This window comes from Anser cygnoides, chromosome 15 (genome assembly GCF_040182565.1).
Source record: "Anser cygnoides isolate HZ-2024a breed goose chromosome 15, Taihu_goose_T2T_genome, whole genome shotgun sequence".
Taxonomy (NCBI): Eukaryota; Metazoa; Chordata; class Aves; order Anseriformes; family Anatidae; genus Anser; species Anser cygnoides.
The window spans coordinates 13,951,910-13,971,418 of NC_089887.1; the positions used below are offsets into that span (position 1 = coordinate 13,951,910).

The following is a 19,509-nucleotide window of genomic DNA, read 5'->3' on the forward strand; positions in this document are numbered from 1 at the left end:
TTATTTTTTGAATGGAATTAAACATACAAAACAAGATTTTAAAACAAGTTCTGAAATCACCAGATTGATACCTGCCCAAACTCAGAAAATTTGACAAATTACCTGAATTCCATTCAGCTGTTTCATTAATTCCTGCAGATAAAAAATAATAAAAAAAATAAATCAGCCCCAGGTATGTAATTACCAAACACTGAAGAAAAACATGTTTCTTTTATATGAGCACATAAATTGTGTGCAAAACTTGCAATCTTAGATGCTTCCCACGCAACTGCACTTGCCACATGAACTTTCACAGTGTATCTTGCACATACCACAGTTAAATTGCTACTGTGGCATGTTGAGCTGCATGGGCTGCACACACTGTTTAATTGTAAATCTTCAGAAAGGAAAAGCTGCCTCTCCTATACTGATCAACCAAACTGAGAAGATAAGAGACAAATGACATATGTACAAAACATATGCAGACGCGATGCTGGCACATTGGTTCTAGAAATACAGCTTAAAAAAAAATTAAAAATCAGTTTCTTAACATCAAGATTAGCTATGCCAATTGTATTTGTGTTCCATCCAAATTCCTGTGTTTTGCAGAGAACTTGTGAAGGAGGCAATATGGAAATTATTGAAAAACAATTATTTTGACACTGAAAGCATTTTAAGTGCTTTAGCTCTAAAGCTTGTTAGCTTTCCTGTGCTAATTGAACAGCTTCCGTATAAATACTGACTCTGTCAGAGTAAAATTGTCCAGCAAACTGAAACTTTTGATTCATTTCAAAACCAAAGCATTATTTTACATCATAAAGTCAACTAAGTTGCTCAGTTTCAGCAGAAGGACAAGAAGCCATGTCCCTACACCAGGCAGATGAGAAGTTTCAGCAAATTGATGCTCTTTTGCTCTCAGTAACTTCAAATAGGAAGTTGACAGTTGAAATTCAGGAGAAATTTAGATGTCTCTCTAAGGCAGGGGCAAGACAGGCTTCCCCCCTTCCTAGCTTTTCACTCTCAGCATCTTGATAAAAGTGGACATAGACTGTTGTAAAATGATATTTATTCATATTGTATTTAAAGTTTGGAATTAAATTCGTTCTCTAGTAAGTTAAACACAGCTAAAGAAAAAAATATACAAGCCATTATACTTTGAGAACTTACTCTAGATCGTGGTCCAGGAACTTCTGTCTTCATTAGAGGTCCATCATAATCAAAATCCACATCAATTTTAGCTGCAGCTTGACTGATATATCTGTGTCCTGTAGGAAATAATGAAAACCTGAGTACAGACCATATTTTTTGTGTTCTCCTTCAGAATAAATATCCATACCTTATCTGACTGAGAACACTTGACAGATGAGACCAATTACATTGCGCTGTCTGAAGTGAACCAAATATCTCATCTTTGACAAGTGTGAAATAAAACTATTACCAGTGAGGTAGCTTTAAAAAAAAAAGTGAAACAACAACGCAAGCCTAGAAAAACAGAGGCAAATCCTACTGTAAAAGACATGAGGACTAAGAGCACATGTTTCCATCTCCACTGGTAAGTCTGCCAATACACCTTGAGCAAGCCTTTGCTGTGAATGCCCCACTCCTACGCAGCGAAGGCTCACCACCAGTAACAACCAAAAAGCTTCATGGAGTCCACTGGTAAATGGTATTGCAATGTTCTGCAATAGCTCAAAGAACACTGCTTGGAAAATCTAAGTGCCTCAGAAAGGAAAATAGGTATGTTTAAAATAAACTGAAAATCTCACGTGAATCCGGCATCTCTCACTACAGCTCTGAAACCCTGGTCAAAAACAGCAACACAACTTTCGCTCTGTCCTGTGCCTGGGTTGCTGTTCTTTATCCATGTATATAATGGGGATATCACAATAAACTTTGTATCTGTAACAAAGCTAAAAGGCAAAAACCTCCTGAACTTCATCAGTAACATGCTCGGTTCCCATTTCTGAAGCAACTATACCACAATGCAGTGTTTAGGCATAGTTCGTAAGAGAGCGAGCAGCTTTACATATCATCTTTACCAACACGTCAGGATACAGCCTTTCGAATAAAACAGGAGAGTGACACGATATCTGTGGAGTTCAGCCAGCAGATCTGGAAAAGCAGCTCTTTCAACTTTGGTCATCCGAAATCTACAAAGCTCTAACCCCTGACCCAGGCAAGTGTCACTGCCCAGCCGCAAAGTCATGGCAACACCTTTTGATTCTCCAAGCTTGTTCTCTCCACCCAAATTGGGGTGTGTGGGAAGGCCAGAAAGGAGCACTCTACATCGATTAGAAACAGATAGATAGGGCACAAATAGCCTTTTAGCTCAGGGGAGTGCTGGATGGACGAAATAAAGAGACAGGCCTATATCCCAGTACAGGGTTACCTGTGCTAGCATGTGCACACAGCAGTCCCCACAAACCAGCACCAGCCCGGTGCTGAAGGCCAGAGTGACAGCGAGGCACTGCCGAGCAATCTGGTCCCTCCCAGCCCTGGTCTCCCTACACGCCTGAGCGGCAGAAAGAAGGAAAGTGAAGGATGTGCTTTGGAGAAGCGGAACAGAACAGAACGTGCTTTGCTCACCGCCATGCAAAAGGGAAGCTGGGGACATGGCCTACCCATGCCACCAGGCTGATGTGATCAGGAAGTGTCAGTAACCACCATTTTGGTAATGGTAAGCATCCATTTGGAATATGTATATGTTCCATTAAGGGGATTAGGGGATAATTGTACATTTGCAACTGAGGAAGTACAGACTTGATGGCTTTACTGAGGTGCCCAGCAAGAGCTAGCTCTGTGCACTGTGACTAAGTGCTGGACTGAACTAACCGTCTGACAGCCCTATGACTTTTATCATCAAGCACCTGCAAGCCTTCACACAGCACAGTATCAATGACAAATTAGTCTTAATAAGCTCAACTTAGGGGCATCGCTCTTGCAGCAGGTCAACACCTGAAAGATAAGCGCATCACTTGTTTTAGGCTGTGACGGGCGTGGCATTTTAAAATGGTGTAATTTGCAAAACCCCACGTGAAGATCCTCAGCTCCCTTTCTCTCAGAGGAAGGCCGAGTTGCAGGTCAGAGTGGTGGGGGATGGCTGAAGTGAGGTGACAGAGGCACCTTCGGCAGCACAGCGCTGCCAGGTGCTACGGTGATACAGCACACCACGTCCCCATCGCCCCTGAAGGGGAGGCACCCGGGGAGGCAGGCCACATCCACGCGCACAAAGGGCAGCGGGACACCCGCAACCGCCCCTCGCAGCCACAATTTCATTTCAGAAAATTACTAGAAGTGTTCTTGTTTTCAAACGACAGTTATCAAATAAGCATTTATCAAGGAAAGAGAGGCTATACTCTGAGAGTGCTCAGCAGTGCTTTGAACATAGCCGTTCGGCCAAGGTTTGTAACTGTGGTTAGAGGTGTTTTCTTTGGATTTGGTAAGCCCAAGCTGAGATAGGCATGAGAGGCAGTGGGCACAAACCGGAGCACAGGAGGCTCCCTCTGAGCACCAGGAGGCACTTCTGTGCTGTGCGGGTGCCGGAGCCCTGGCCCAGGTTGCCCACAGAGGCTGTGGAGTCTCCTCCTTGGAGATCTCCCACAGCCGCTGGGACACAGGCCTGGGCCTCCTGCTCGGGGTGGCCCTGCTGGGGCAGGGGGAGCAGATGGGCCCGGGGGCTGCGAGTCTGAGAGATGTGTCAAGCAAGGCTGATTTTGAGGAAGTTTATCTGCAAAATCACAGCCCGTTGGAAGTATCTCTAGCTGAGCACTTAAACTCACTGCTCATTTTGGGAAAACTTGGTCTGCAAAGAGAAATCTTCTCCTCAGCTTTAATTCCAAGTGTTATATCTGAGATGCGTCACTGCCTCTCTGCGAAGCTATTAATAGGTTTTGTTACAGCAACACCACTTCATTTTTGTGTCATTCTGTTTAGCATTCATGTAAATTGCAGACTGCATGGCAACTGTTCCACCAGAAAAAAAAGGCTACTGCAGATAAAAAGATCAGCAGAAGCTACATAATAGAGCCAATAAAGCTGCAGATTCAGTAGGCAGCTTACAAGGTCTACAAGGGGAAAGAGACCCAACCGACCCCTCCGTGCCCGCAGCTCCTTCCCCGATGGGAGATCACAGCAAGCCAGCAGGAACATTTCCATTTCTTCTGTGTCACCCAAGCCCGCGTGCTCTTCACCTCCATCCCTCCCCTCAACCAGCCCTGCTTTCTCCCTTCTGTGGAGGAATTTACTGTCCCCCTGCATGTCACAGGGCACTGCAATATCCCTCTCATTTCCTTTTAACCTTCTTTTCTGCAGAGCTGGGCTGGGCCCACCACCACCCTGTGCAGCTTTTGGATGCCAGCAGAGGTGGGCAGCACTATTGCGGGCATCCCTGTACCGTGCCCCACTGTATGGTGCAGACGGAGGGCAGGAGATTCACTTCCCTGCCCTCTGTCCTCTCCTCTCCCTTACCAGGCTCCGTGTGCTGCTGTGTGATACAGGGGAGAGCACCAGGAGAGGCACAGAAAACCCAGGACGTTTTGGAATTCGGCAGTAGCATAAAAGATACGGAAAAAAACCTGGATCTGACGCATTTAGAAGTATAAGCATGAAAACAAAAATTTTGGACTATTTCAGGTCTTTAACCTACCATGAAATAATTAAATTTAATCTGCTTCAATAAATAAGGTAAAACAGAAAACCAGCATTTATTTTATAAACCTTATAAAGTAATAAATAAATAAATAAAAATCTAATGAGCTTTCAAGAATTAACACCAATAACCCTTCTGTTGGTGTTCTGTGCAGGTGTTTTCTGCTCCAAGTACTCTGAAATACCTGCACAACAAAGATTTACTAAGGGTTATAACGTTGGCCAGGAACATGCCAAATAGTACAGGGGTGAGAGGGAAATAGCTTTACAGTAAGACACAAATGTTTTATTGTAGTCTGGTATTACTTTGCTGGCATTTTTTGTTAAAGGTGTGGAAGCACATTCACTTATCTCGTACTTAATGGTTTTGAACTATGGTTGCAGGGTGTGTACAAAGCAAAAGGAACATACGCCCGGAACCCTCTTTCTAACCAGTCATAGCCCAAGCTGCCATTTCCCAGAACAGATGCAGTGAACTTCATTTTAGCTTTTACATTTTGTAAGGTTTAAAGCTCTACCACTATTTTTGAAAGTTTGCCTTAAACATACTTGTAAAACGAGTTTTCCTCCAAACGCAAAGGAAAAAGTGAACTTCTTTTAGTTGTTTTAATAAGCCGAAGTCTTTATTGTTATTTCATTATTACTAATTCTGTGGCCACAAAACTGTTTTCTCAGTCGTTTAAAAGAAAAGACATGCTTATATTACAGTCATGCTCCACTGCAGGTTAGTTCATTCCTCTGCTGAAAAGGAGCTAATAGGAACATGTAATTCAGGGTGTTTCTGCTGGAAGAGCTCTAGACCCTGTTCTCTGTGGTGTGACAGCCTCAGCAGGGAGTTTTTAAAAGCCAAAACATGCAGCATGTATGCGCCTTACTGGGAGGAACCTTTTTGACTTGTTCTGCAAACAGCAAATGTTGCCTTCTCCTCCAGAACTTTCTCCAACAAGTGAAATGGTTTCCTCTCTCCTGAGAACATACTGCAAGTACACTTGCAATAGTTTGACAAAGCTGCACATCCAAGACAGGTGAGCTACGATCCACATGCACTTTCCTCCTCTTCCATTCCCTGGGTGCTAACACCTACCTCAGTGTAACAAAGCGAGTGGACATTGGAAAACCCTTCCAAGACTCACATCCTGTAAACAAGTCTATCAGTAACGTGCACGTGCAATCTTCCTTTTAGGGGAAACATTTAGCACACTGTATTTCCGTGATTTTTAAAGAAAGACTACTTTGGGGAGGGGGAAACCAACCTCCCAGAAATGCTCAGTAGAGCAGCAAAGACCACAGAAGCTAGTAACATCATCTTTTTGCTGCTATTTATGCAACAGCCTCTTCTGCACTGATATTTGAACTAGATATGTGCTAAGGGCACACACAAGCGATCAAAAATGAGCAGAGCTTTGCTGTGTGGTGCTGCATCAATTCACACTGGCACAGCTTGTACCTGTCAACAGACAGGTTTTCATACACAGCAAAGGTTGCTCAAGTGAAACGAAAGCATGCCAGCCTTCCCCGAAGAAGAGTTGCTTTAAAGATCATTTTTATTATATTAGCGATGTTGGTCAATTTATGAGACAGATTACTTTGTTTTAAACAGCTTTCAGGAGCAGCTTAGCCAAACCTCGGTTACTTCCAGGATGTCAGTGAACCAGAGTCACCTAAAAAAGGAGCAACACAAGTGACATGTTTCCCTTCATTTGCTTGTTAGCTCCTAAAGCATGCTACACGTCATCAGGCTCTACAAGCAAGTGATCTCCCGGCTGATTCACTGATACAAATTTGATTTTATACACTTGCTTTCAAGAGCCCACAGAGTGTCTCATTTTATGAACACCAGTATAAGGACAGCTTCACCAATTTACTGGTCCTTGTGCTTGCAAAAGGAGTCATTCCACCTCCTAGCTCATGCAAATGCTATGGTTTGAATCTGAAAGAACAGCCTGCCATAAAAAAAAGGAAAATGGCTTGTGTTACCTCATCCTGCCAGCCCACTGGGAAGGAAGGGATTGCTATGTCCAGGCTCTCTAGGCCTACCTGCACCCAGAAGTTCTGCTCCCTGACAGCAGGTTAACTGGTGGGCCTGGGCCCAACCCTACACCTGACATAGGATTTTTCATTTGAAGTAAAAAAAAATGTTATGACCATACTTATGGCAGACGGCCCAATCTGTCACGATAAGCAGCAATTGTGTGCCTGCACACAACCAGCACACAAGCATGTTTCATGGGCACAGAGAGAGACACACGTTGTATATGAGTGCACGACCATCACCGTGGTGCACAAGCACACCTATCGTTCATAACAAAAGCAGAACTAGGTAGGTAGCGTTACGGGGAAATCAGGTGTCCTGATGTAACACAACTCAGCTTAGCAGGTAGAGAAGATTGAAGTGCGCAAGTAATTGCAGAATAGACTCCAAAAACTGCACGAATCAGTAATGCCCTGTCCAACAAACGGAGCCCAAGTACTCTGCGAGCCTTGCAAGTAAATCAGTAAATCAAGGAAATCAGACCACTCACTGCAATGCTTCATCCCTAGTTAACTGTAGCATGTCTGCTCAGCTGGAATCTCTCGAAGGCACTGAACGCACATTACAGCTCGGATCGAATTACTCCTGTTTGACTTATTAATATCAAGTTACTCTGCAACAGAAATTCTGCAAATAAAGCTACTCCATTTTGATACTGATGAATTCAGGTCTTGGTTTTGAGTGCTCCACTTTGCATCTCCAGAATATTTAAGTGATAGATTCTTACCACATCCAAGCAATTTTTTTTTCCCTAGATGTATCAATATTTATGCTCTTGAGCCAATGGGCCAGCTCAACATACTGACTTTCTGTTGAGGTCTGTGATCAAGCTGCAATGGAAAAAGGGTTTCTCATGGTATGTTAACTTAGCATAAGAACAGGACCAAATACTATGACCTCAGCTCTCTTCCTAAAAAAGCATTACGAAAGCTTTTAAATTACATGTAGCTAATAAGACTGTGAACAGTGAACAGAGCATCTCTTGACATCAAATCAAAAGTCAGAAAACAAATGATGCATGATTAATGAACCTAACTATCAGAGACCACATCAGCTAAATGACTTGCAGAGAACTTTTGACCCCTCTCATTTGAAGATGGTGGGTACAATAAATTAAATTTTACTTTTATTGCTTCTGGCAGACTCTTCAAAGCTCTATACAACATATAGCATCCTTCTAAACACTTGAGTGTTTAACATCAGCAAATTATTATTCTTCCTTTTCATGTAACAGGATGCCATCATTTGCCAGCAGACAGAAAAGCTCGTATTTCAACTCCTGTTTTCTAAGCTATCCTCATCACTCACCAGGTGTCTCGCTCAGCAATTTTTAATAAAGAACCACATTGCTATAGCAACATAATTAATATAATTACACCCTTCTTACATTTGGTGATGTTAGTAGTCACAAAGAGCGCTACTGTTAGCAGGTCTCTGGGGTAAGTAGTGATCTCTGCTAATGAGAGGTAGGTTCACCAGAGGCCTAGAAAGTACTTAGACCTCTGATACACTTGACCAAAACCACTCTCAATAAATACAGTTCCTGAACGTACAACAACTGCATATTACCTGAGAGAAACTCCAGAGGAGGCACTGAAATTATATCAGTGTAATTAAGAGGAGGAACTATTCTAAGGCAAAAAAGAAAAGATAGAAAAAATAAATGCTGGCACATTTCTCAAATGCAAATGTTTTGCTGTGAAAGAGTGTAGAGTGAAAGATGCCCAGTCCCAAAGGAGGCACGTTACACATGCCATACCACTGCTGCCCTGTACAAGTGCAGAAAGGCAATTTCCCATGCGTGTCTGTAACTTCTGCTCCATGGTGTCTCCCAAACCTCCTTCCAGACAGAATTTTTGGAGCATGGAGGCCCTGACAGCCTAATGTAGGAGGACTGTGATTTCCCCCAAATACTATTTTAGGTGTTGCAAGTATAATCTGTTACTAACAGCTCTTGAAATGCAATGGCAAAAGCCCAGGCTAGCTAGAGGTGTTTGGAAAGCGAACATCGCTGTTGCATAATATTGTGAAAACTGAGATTGCTATTTACAGAGTGCTTATGCTGTAAGATCAGAAGCTGCTCCACATGAGATTGAGTGTGTTTCAGGACTCCCACATACACACTGGAGATTTTATGGGAAAAGGATTCTCCAAAGACCAAGACAAAACCTGAAACCAAAGAGGGTGTACAGGAGTGGAAGCTCCCAAAAGAAAGAGCAAGAACAGCTCCCTCCCCCCAAACACACCATAATCCCAAATCAGCTCTTCAGCACTAATGGGAGCATCGAGCTGCTAGTTTTCCTGCAGAACTTGTGATGTGAATCAGTCATAACATTCTGCCTCATTTGCAGCCCAACAGACCACAGTAAGTGAGAGTTTGTCAGGACCCCTCTAGAGATTAACAGCCACAAGGGAAAACAGCCAGCATTACCACGGCTGCCCTGTGTGGGACAGAAGGAACGGGAAATCAGATGGGAACATCACGGGCCTTACTTGTCCTCCTTCGCCTTAAGGAGCTGAGAACTGTTGCCCAAACTTGGCCTTACAGCAGAGCCTCCTGGCCAGTACTTGTCCAGCCACCATTTTTTATCTGAGCATTGCCACGTATCTCAGCTTTTGGCAGAATGTCCCATCAGGCTGGGAAGGAAAGGTTTCTCAGGCTAGCAGGAGAGGTTGCACTCCAGGTCATCAGTGGCTGGTTCTCACAGCAGCAGCTGAAGGTGACCTCAAGTTTGTGCTCTCTACAACTCAGAGAAGGGATATGATCCTTGCTTCTCCCATATATCCCTCAAACATATCCAGTTTATTCTCTCTGCTGAAAGAAAGAAATATTATCTGGACGATAATAAGGTTTGCGTTAGGCAGAGCAAGACCTCAGACCACTTTACTTCTTGTCCTGATCTTCTAGGGAAACTTCTAATATATATACAGAATAAAAAAGTGCAAAAAGTCATAGCAAGGATTAATACTAGAGACAAAAGAAGGATTAGAGTGAATCGTTCTCATGGCTTTCCAACCTCTTCCTGATAATTGTGATGGGGACAAGTCAAGAATGAATATGAACGTCTCTCAGTCTTCACTGCAGCATGCCGGTGAGATAAAGTGGTATTATTCTCTGAAGAGAGAGAGGAAACAGGCTGAGATATGTGAGGTATGGCCTCAACCAGAGTTAGTTCACCTGGGGCACTGCAATAAAAGTGCTGAGAAACTGCAGGAGAACAACTGGACCTATGAAAAAAGACTGAAATATTATTTAAATCATTTGAGACAGAAGTACAAGGTCTTGGGAGAGGTAATAGGTTTCAAATACGTAAAAGGCTCCTGCTAAGCAGAAATAAACATTCCAGCTTCCAGGTCCACTGAGGATAGGACAAATAGTAAGGATTTGATTTTTCCTGTTTTGAAACTTAGGTCAAACATTAGAAAAAAAGCTCTAAAGATAAGGGCAATTCAGCAACAGAGCAGATTGCCTGGGGAGGCTGCAGAAGCTGTACCGCTGGGGGCTTTTAAGAGCAGGTCAGCACCCTGGAGGAGCATGTGCAAGCACTAATGGGAACTGATGCCTCCTTAAGGCAGAAGACTGGCCTTTTGGCACGCTTTCCAGTTCAAGAACCAAAGACGAATTCAACCCCTTAGGGTAATCAGCAGGAAACTGAACCGAGATCTCTAGAGTCCTCATAACTGTGCTGCTGCCCCACCAGCTAACAACAACCTATGATTTGGTCTGCCTCTGAAGCACAGAAATGGAATGACTTTCCCACCGTAGCGACACGGCCGCTAACACCAGAGGTAGCGCAGAGCAGGGTAAGTGCGTGATTCTGACTGCCAGCCGTGATTAACCTGCAGCACGGTGACTGCTGATAGCAACGCAGCTGTGCCTGCAGAGCTCAGCCGAGGATGTACGCTGAGAAACGCCATTATTTCTCCAGCATCAGCTGCCTCTCCTGGGCTTGTCTGGATGTTGCTGTACTGAGAGCACTATGCAGGAGTCTATGTTTAAAAAAAAAAAAAAAAGCTAGCTACTCAGTCTACTGATGTTCTTCTGCCACCTCTCAAATTCTGTTACACTGTATCTCTGATGGCAAACTATCAAGTACAAGAAATACATAAAGACAACAAGTTGATACCTGATTACAGCTTATTATTATTATTATTATTATTATTATTCAGGAAAGCATAAGGACTCCAAATTATTACAGGCTTTACATTTATGGGGAAGATTTAACTTGTATTTTACATCGATACATTTCACTTAGCTTTTGCATTTCAATCAGCTTAAACAATTTTCAATCTTCATTTTGTAGTTATCTGGCCATGGACTAGCACTGTGTTAGGAACTAGAACACTACAAGCAATGGTCAAGTAAAGAAGATTCCTCCCAGATGCTTAACTCTTGTCCCACATTTGTTAAAAGATTTGAGAACTTGAAATCTATCTCAATTAGAATTAAACACCATCTCCCACATACAACCAGAGAAAAAGTTCCTACAAATATTTTGATTAATATCAAGTTTAGTTTCCTTTGTTCCCATGTGTTTTACAGCAGTGACTGTGGGTATAATTCTCTGCCGCAGTGAATGCAAACTTGCCAACATCCTTCCTTTTCACATGCCCCTTTTTTGTCAGAAACCAGCGCAGTTCATGCTCAGGGCCAGCACAACGCTACCTCCCACATTTGCTTTAAAAATCAGAAATAATCAAGGAAGAAGACTCTCTTTCTGTAAATAAATTTATAATAGTTTCAAGCTGCACATAGTATTGCACTTAATGCAGGCACACAACTGAAACATCACAGCCCACAGACAGAGAGACCTCTACCAAGAGGCAAGCTATCCTCCTCTCCACCTCCCCTTTGCAAACCCTGTCATTTCAGTATCTCACTGAAAAAAACAGCAGACCAAATGGCACTGCAAGAATTTTGTGGGAGTAACGTATGAGGAGTCTCTTTCTCAGTCTGTACAGCTTGGAGTTTGCATGCTCAAAAACACGTCGGAGGAGAGCACCCTGAGGCAGAAATTGGACATCCCCCCCAGCATCTCCCTAAAAACAAGCAGAGACCAGCAGTGTGACCAGCAGTGCTACAGCCTTGGCTGGCACTAAGCAGGAAAATGACCCGAAGCTCACATTTTTTCTACAGCTGCCAGTCTCTTGCCTATTGTGTCAGCCAGGAATGTAGCAGGCTAAAAAACTAGCAGGAGACAGTTCCTTCTGGTGGGGGCTTCTGCTCTTGCTCCATATTTTCTTATCTCTGAAGACGTACACCCAAAGCAGCGTGCCTGCTATACAACCTGCCAACAAGGCCCTCCATCCTTTGCTATAAGCCTGCTTTTAGCAGCCTTTCCACTTACAAATTTCTGAAAAGGATGGACTGATGGGGCCCAGAGTTGCATTTCTTTTGTATTGCAGCCCTTCATTGCAATGGTGAGAACAGAAGAGCTAGCCCACCTGCAGTTCAGGGACCTCAGGTGCACTGCACAGCTGTAGTGATTTGTCTTCCTGGGCAGGAAGCATCATGGAAGTGTGCAAGATGCTGGGAGAGACAGGGAGTGTTAAGTGACACCAAGACAACAGATTAGCTCAAAGGACTGGCAGCTGCTGAGGACCTAATTGCTGCAAGCACTTTCCATTGGCCACTATCGACCAAACGATCACTGCTCTTGCACAGCTCGGGTAATCAGTGCGTCACTCCCATAAATAAAAGGGCATCCAGTCCTGAAACACTGACCTAATACTTTTCCAATAGTTACAAGAACAAACTTTCTGTTCTTTAGCCAAAGGTCAGTTGCTCCCCAAAGTTTATTGTTTAAAAGGAAATTAATTATTGTTTTTTTAATTTCTAAGCAAATGGAGGGGTTCTGTGTTTGCATGGCAGTGGCACAAGGAGCACATTGGCTCAGCAGGAGGGCTAGAAGAGAAGAAACATTAATATTTACTTGTCACAGAAAAAGCAATTCAGCCGTTCTGTATTAGTGTAACAGCACATAAAGTGGATCCTAGATCTTAAGTTCTACACTTTGTCCAAAAAGACCAACAGAAATTTGCACTTTTAAAGCATGAGACCGAAGTTTGCGCATGTATTTCATGAGACTGCAGGCTCAATGTACACGTGCTAACCTAGGAGCAGGGGTCTAGCAAGAACTTGTCATCATACACTTAGGAGAAAACAGCCTGAAGCTGTGGGTTAGGCCTTTATTTCACATTAGAGCTAAGCGCAGGCAGAAAAATACCCCCAGCAAAGGACACCTCTTGGTGTCAGCCACACAAAACCTCCCCACAAAGAAAGACAGGCAGGGGCATGCTATGATGTGCAAACTGGAAAAAGGTGATTTTGATGGATGACTTTTCCACCTCTGCACCACGTAGCATCAGAAAGTAGCCCTGTTAGAGCAGAGTTCCAAGGGCTGACAAGCTTTGTTTCGTTTAATAATTTGCACTGTAAACATGCTGACTCCTTCAATTTACTAAATTAAAAAAAAAACAACCAAACAAAAAAAATCACATAAAAAAACCCCACAGCATAGCTGTGTGCCACTTCTGTACTACAAATGCATCACTATCCGAGATGCAGAACGCAGTATTGTTCAAGTTTTGAAAGATGCAACACTAGATAAACCCCAGCAACTTTCAAACTGGAATTTTCTTCACTAGCATAACATGAATGCTACCAAATACAAACCAAATAGTACAAAAGCCACTTACCAAATACAAGCAGCCTGGAGTTCTGCTGCAGACAACAGCTCAGCTGTCGACTAAGCAACATTGACGCCATTTTATGTTTTCTTTACTCAAAAGGACTCAATCTTGAGGCTGATGTTCTGGAAGAGAAAAAAAAACAAACATTTATTCATGTCCCTATGGATGCAGCTACTGTGCCATTCATTTCAATTTCTCCTTTCAGTATCAGGACTGAGACCTGAGTCTGACACTAGGTCCTGTTAAGGCAAATGACTACCAGAGCAAATTTGTAACTCCCAACTTCAGTGGGGCCAAGAGATAAAAGATCATCATTTAGCTTCCCTTCCTCCCTTGCTCATCTACTTTCTGTATGCATGTTAGACTAGGTTAATAATTTTTAAAATTTTTTTCTTGTCAGTCTCTCAAGACAATGTGTTACTTAGACTGAACCTATGCTCATGAGAAAAACTTCATCGAAGCCAAGACGACAGCAGGAGAAACATTAGAAAATAAAAGAAAAACGATCATCTGAAAACACAGTTTCTACCAAGTAATTTCATCTCTCCAAAGACAGTCTGTGAGAGCTGGGGTTGTTCAGCCTGGCGAAGGCAAGGCATGTACCTGACAGAGGGAGCAAAGAGAGTCAGGCTCCTCTCAGTGCTGTCCAGTGAGAGGACAAGGCAATGGGCGAAAAATGAAATACAGTAAGCTCCACCTAAACCACAGAAGAGGTTGTGGAGTCTCCCTGCTTGGCAGTATTCAAAACCCAGCTGGACACTGCCCTAGGCCATCTACTTTGGGTGGCCCTGCTTGAGCAGGCCTTGGAGCAGCAGGCCTCCAGAGCTCCCTTCCAGCCTCAGCCGGCCGGCGACTGCCTCAGCCAGCTGAATCGGAATGCCTTTGTCAAGTCAAGTAGCATGAATGCTAATATGACTCCTTTTTCACTCTGGATTACCTGCACAGAAAGCCTGTCTGGAAGGCACAAACAGATAGAAGAGGTTATTAAATTATTATCTACGATACAGGTTAAATTCAAACCTTACGCTTAAAAATCTGGTGTGTTCTACCTAGGACTTCATAGGCCCTGCTTGTCTGTGCAGAGACCGTGCTGACATTTCCCCCTCACTGGGTGCCCCCGTGCCCCCAGTAGGGGCAGGCCATCTACTGGCAGTGGATCCAGGCTTGCGGTCCAAAGGGAGCGGCAGCTATCACCCATACACCGCCCGGGAAGAGCTCCACGGAAAGGCGCTGCTCCTCCCGCAGAACGAGACCACAGCTCCCTGCCGGCACCCTGCCCGTGCCGTCGGGAAGGCGTGCAAACACACACTGGGGACTGGATGTGGGGAACACGCTAAGCTGCCATGGTAGGAAGCATCTCTTATCCAACAGTAATATATCAGAAGTTTTACTTCTGTATTATCTTCAGTCAACGCACCGTTTGCTTTCCTTCACACTTCAGATTTTTCAGAATTGGCAAAATAAGACAAAAAAAGACATCCTCACCTGCAGAGATCTAATAATTCACAGATACATTAATACTCTGGTACAAAGAAAATTCCCTGTGCCTTCCCAGACAATTGACGCAGCACTTGGTTTCTTGCAGTTCACTCTGAGTTCAATTTAAAATCCGATGTATTTTGAAATCTGCCAAGGTGAGCAAACACTTGCACAACGTTTGTGCGCAGTCTACAAAAAGCTCACTCAGCTTTGTAAGGTTTGAAATGTAGAAGGAACTAGACTTATGAAAATCCCGATACCATGCATTTCTTATCTCACAGTCATTCTCTAGCAAAAAGCAAAGGTGAGTCTGAGTCAGTGAAATCACCACAGTGGAAAAAAAGCTGCTAAAGGGCCGATCAGCCCAGTACCTCTCACAATGATTAACTACCTTGATGTCCTCTGCTCAGAGCTACTCACCTCCTCTGTACTCCTTCAACCTTCAATTTCCTCCTTAACTTTGCTCTGCAAGATACAGAAGTCTCTAGGAGCCTGTTAAAAGCTAACTTGAGCACAGCTTTGCAGTAGCCAACAACTGGAGCAGTGCAAACGTACCTACGACAGAAAGCTAAAACGTAACCCACCGTGACTCACTTTGGTGTTCCGCTTCCCTTTAGAGTCATCTCCTGTGGGTGTTTTGCTACAAACTGACTAGTCTACCTCGTCCTTAATGAGATGTCTCTTCACATCCAAATCAAACCTACCTTCCAGTCACACCACACCATCCTGTCCATCAGCGACCAGGTCTCCTTCAGCGGCACCCCCTTTTCCTCTCCTAGGCGAGTCATCTCCTACGTGTTTGCCCCCAGAACGCTATTTTACCTTTCACTTCTATTTACTGTTTATCTAAAGTCCTTTGATGTTTGAAATACAATATTCATAAAAGGCTCAAAATTACATTTTGAAAAGGTATTGGCTTTCTGAAGAAGTCATAGAAAATATTATTGCAAGAAGTTTAAAAATAAAGCAGCTTACCCCTAATTTTCCTTGGCAGCTGTTATATAAAAAATTTTACTATTTTCCAGTCCAGAGTCAGAATAAATCATGTAATATCACATTTGAGCATAACTAAATTCAACTTCTTTTCCATCTCTGTTAAGCACACAAATTCTCACAGTAGATTAGCTGATATGACTGGGACATTTGTCTAAGCACATGTTATTTGGTTGCCAAAATAACCAATTGAATTTTGCCTTCGTAATCCATCTCTTGATCAATTCCCACTGGCCTTGCTTGTTCTAGTGCTGCAAGCAGCAGTGGCAGAATTTGGAAGCCAGCAGAAATCAGTGCTCGTGCATGTGTCAAAGCTGCAGCAAAGCAATGCTCCATCAGCACTGCTGCTCCGCAGCAGCTGCTTACAGCTTCAGATGCTTTAAAATCTAGGCAAAATACGCCCGCCAATTTCAGATATCAGACCGTAAGATAGGATGTGACGAACAATTTTTTTGATTAGCTTTACATTTAAACGCTAGCTACCTTAGATTTCAAAGAAGTGAGACTTTTCCAGAAAAAAGATTCACAATAGTCATCTTTAAATATTTTTCCTCTAATGGCAACTGACTGAGCTGGAGGTTAGAGCTCACTATACACAGCAGCTATTCTGAAATGAATGGTAAATATATCAATTTTGCAGATATTCTGGGTGTTACGTATACACATGCATTGGCAAACACAGTTTAAGTCACAAAGTTGCATTCTTTTAGTAAGAAAAAATATTTTCAAAGAAGCAGCTCCATTAAGTCTACAGAGCACGTGAAACAGGGATACATGGATTTTTTTATGCATACAATGTAAAATTGGATGTATTGTTTTTAAAACAGCATCTGCTAAAATTATGTACTAAGTGATTATTTCTGACAGGCAAAATTAGTTACCAGGAATGACAAACAGTCAGTCATTCAGCAGTAGTAACAGTAGCTTATTGCAAGCATATAAAAGACAAATTGTTTCTGTGAACTCACAAGATGTGGGGAGAACACCTGGAAAAAATAAGTCAGGGAGGGACCCCAACATCTAAGGCGCTTGATCCAGACGCTTTTTACAAGAGCCAAAAACCACAAACGAGGACTTTGTATGACCCGTTCCCTCTTGCTAGCAGAGAAACTAATGCAGCATGACATCTGTGTTTCAGGCTGCAGCTTGCAAAACCTGCCCCGAAAGCATCCTGGGGATAGATTCAAAGGTAAGAGGGGAAACAGAAACATTATAACACGTGTATTAGAAGTCAGCACTGCAGATTTTTATTTCCTTCTTCCAGTTCATGTCAAAGACATGGAAACCTGTTTTAAATTCATGGGAGCATCTATCTCTCAGCTGTTCCAAACCCATTTACCAGGAACAATTAGGTGCTTTAGAAACAGCAGCACAAGCTGCACACTGCAATTACTCCACAAAGTCTTCCCAATATGTATTTGGCGGAGGTAAAGGCAAATTAATTCCATCTTTCCTGTTTTCCTTCACTTGGCTTTTCTAAAAGTTTGACGTGAAAACCAAGCAAAGCTTGCTTTCTTTTGAATTAAAAGCATATTTCCTTGGCTTTGCAGGACAGCAAGTCCAACTAATGATACAAAGACCCACCACATGCCAAAGCATTCATGGTCCAGTCTTTTGTAGTGTTTATCTCCTGTGAGCTCTTATTTCTCCTTTTCTAACCTCCACAATGTTTCCACAACCACACATGGGGGCTCTTCAGACTGCTTTTCTGGAAGAGAATCAGACTTGAATGATTAGAAGCAAGTTGGAAACAGTTTAGTAATGAGGCCAGGACAAGGGGGCTACTAAGGAGGTGTCACAGACCCCTTCACACAAGCAGGGACTGTTGTATGGTCAGAGATGGGATAAGCGGTTCTGAAACAAAAGGAGGAAGGTTGGAAGGCTGAGAAAAAGGAGCTGGATGGGATTGCAGCTTCTGAGATGAACAGCTGGAAAAAAAAATATCCAAGGCCATTTGTTAAACAGTGACAATTCTCCAGGCATTTAGTGCTCACGAGCAAGCCTCTTTCATGACTTAAGTCATGCTTAAGTCATTTCATGACTTAAGTGATGCTGCTCAAGTATTTTACTCATATAAGCAGCTCAAGGACATCCCAGAGTCTGGAATATCCTTGAAATTTCATGAAGATGTAAGTATGGGTGAGGTGGAAGAGAACTGAATTTGCCATCCCTTAAATATTATCGACTCCTTCCTTAGCCTGCATTTGAGGAAGAATGGGCCAACTTAATGGCATCATTGTATCCACATAAAAAAAATAATCAACATATACTGCATTTGCTGTTTGAAAACTGCACTGCAATCGTTATGTCCCATCCCATACCCCTTTGGGGAGAACAGGAACATCCCCTTCCCATAGATTACAGCAGGAAAAAGCCGATGGACTTCTCAACCACTTATCAGTGTTACTGACAGAATGCCGGGTGATGTTAGGAATCCTGACTGAACTGCTTTAGCCACTTAAATGGAATAACCAACAAAGCAATAAATAAATAAATAAATAAAAAATAAAAAGCCTGCCAGCACGTCAACATATTGAACTGCAGTTCACTTGGTCCCAGAAGCAGAGTTAAGAGTTCAATAAAGCCTGTGTAGTTAGGAAAGCCTGACTGCACACAATGAAATACAACAGGTCCTTATACTTCTACAGGTGTTTTTTCAGGACACATTTCATTGAAAAAAAAATTAACTAGCTTACAACAGCATTTGCGAGAAAAGTTTGTTAGAGTATCACCAAGAATTTCTAATGATAGCTAGAGCTAAGGCTATCTGAAATCTTCATGGGAACAGGAAAGCCTTGTTAAGAGGTAATTTCATGAAAAATGCACATTTAGTTTCACATAAGGCCAGCACTGCATTTTCTATCCAGTGCTTATATAAGAAGCCAAGCACAGAAATGGGCTGAAACCCTCAGCTTCAGGGATGGCTCACCCACCCACTGTGCTCAGCCGGGGGCCACAAAACCGGGGTGGTCACAAGCACCCTGGCCCCAAAGGCCTCACGCGGGCCTGCTGCAGGCGCTGGGCCCCGCTCCGCAGCAGAGGCCTGCTGGGGCCTGCGGGACGGCCCCCACCTCACAGCAGAGCCCCCCCAGCTGCTCAGGAGCTCATCTCTACAGTTCCACATAAAGTCGGCACGTGTACCGGCAAGTTTGTCCCTGGGGGGCATGGCTCGCCAAGGCACCGACACCGAAACAAGCGGCGGGTGTCTGCAAGGGGAAGCGTGCGTCTGCCACCAACCTGGATTTTGGCAGACAACAGTTCACGAGCTGACAGTTGCTTTTGACGTTTCTTCCTCTAATAACCTTAGTGGCTTTGTGTAGAACAGGATGTAATTGGAAACTCCATGACTGTACTTAAGTCGCCAAGGACACAGTTGTCATAGTTACAAGTAAAGCTCAAGTGTCTGTTATTCATGGTTGCTTATTTATTTATTGACACCCACAGGATCAAACGCTCCCACCACTGTTCAGAAGAAGAGAAATGGGGAGACTGGTTTTGACTTTCACATCTTGACAAAACAGTAAATATTGCACACGGCAGCATAAGCCTTCCCTAATAAACTGGCTTTTTGCACAGCTACGTTCTCTCCCTCTACATTCAGCTGGCATTTCAGTCAGTCTGTTTTGAAAACAGCAGCGAAAGCACGAAGCAAGATGCAACACACAAGACGAAACCTCGTGCCTATA

At 43.3% G+C, this 19,509-nt stretch overlaps 1 protein-coding gene across 5 annotated transcripts in view; it reads right to left on the reverse strand.

Annotated features, from left to right (window-relative positions):
- The window catches only part of ABAT (4-aminobutyrate aminotransferase), a 60,609-nt gene that overhangs the window by 24,284 nt on the left and 16,816 nt on the right, over positions 1 to 19,509 (reverse strand). For 4 of the 5 annotated variants that reach the window (XM_066977401.1, XM_066977400.1, XM_013197287.3 and 1 more), the window contains exons 2-4: positions 13,358 to 13,473; positions 1,147 to 1,244; positions 103 to 132 (exon numbers count right to left, since the gene is read on the reverse strand). In XM_066977401.1, coding sequence (XP_066833502.1) covers positions 103 to 132; positions 1,147 to 1,244; positions 13,358 to 13,427 — 198 coding nt within the window. In that variant the 5' untranslated portion in view covers positions 13,428 to 13,473. Of the gene's footprint in view, positions 1 to 102; positions 133 to 1,146; positions 1,245 to 13,357; positions 13,474 to 19,060; positions 19,150 to 19,509 lie in introns of those variants that run through there. The other variant, XM_013197289.3, reaches the window with a different exon arrangement.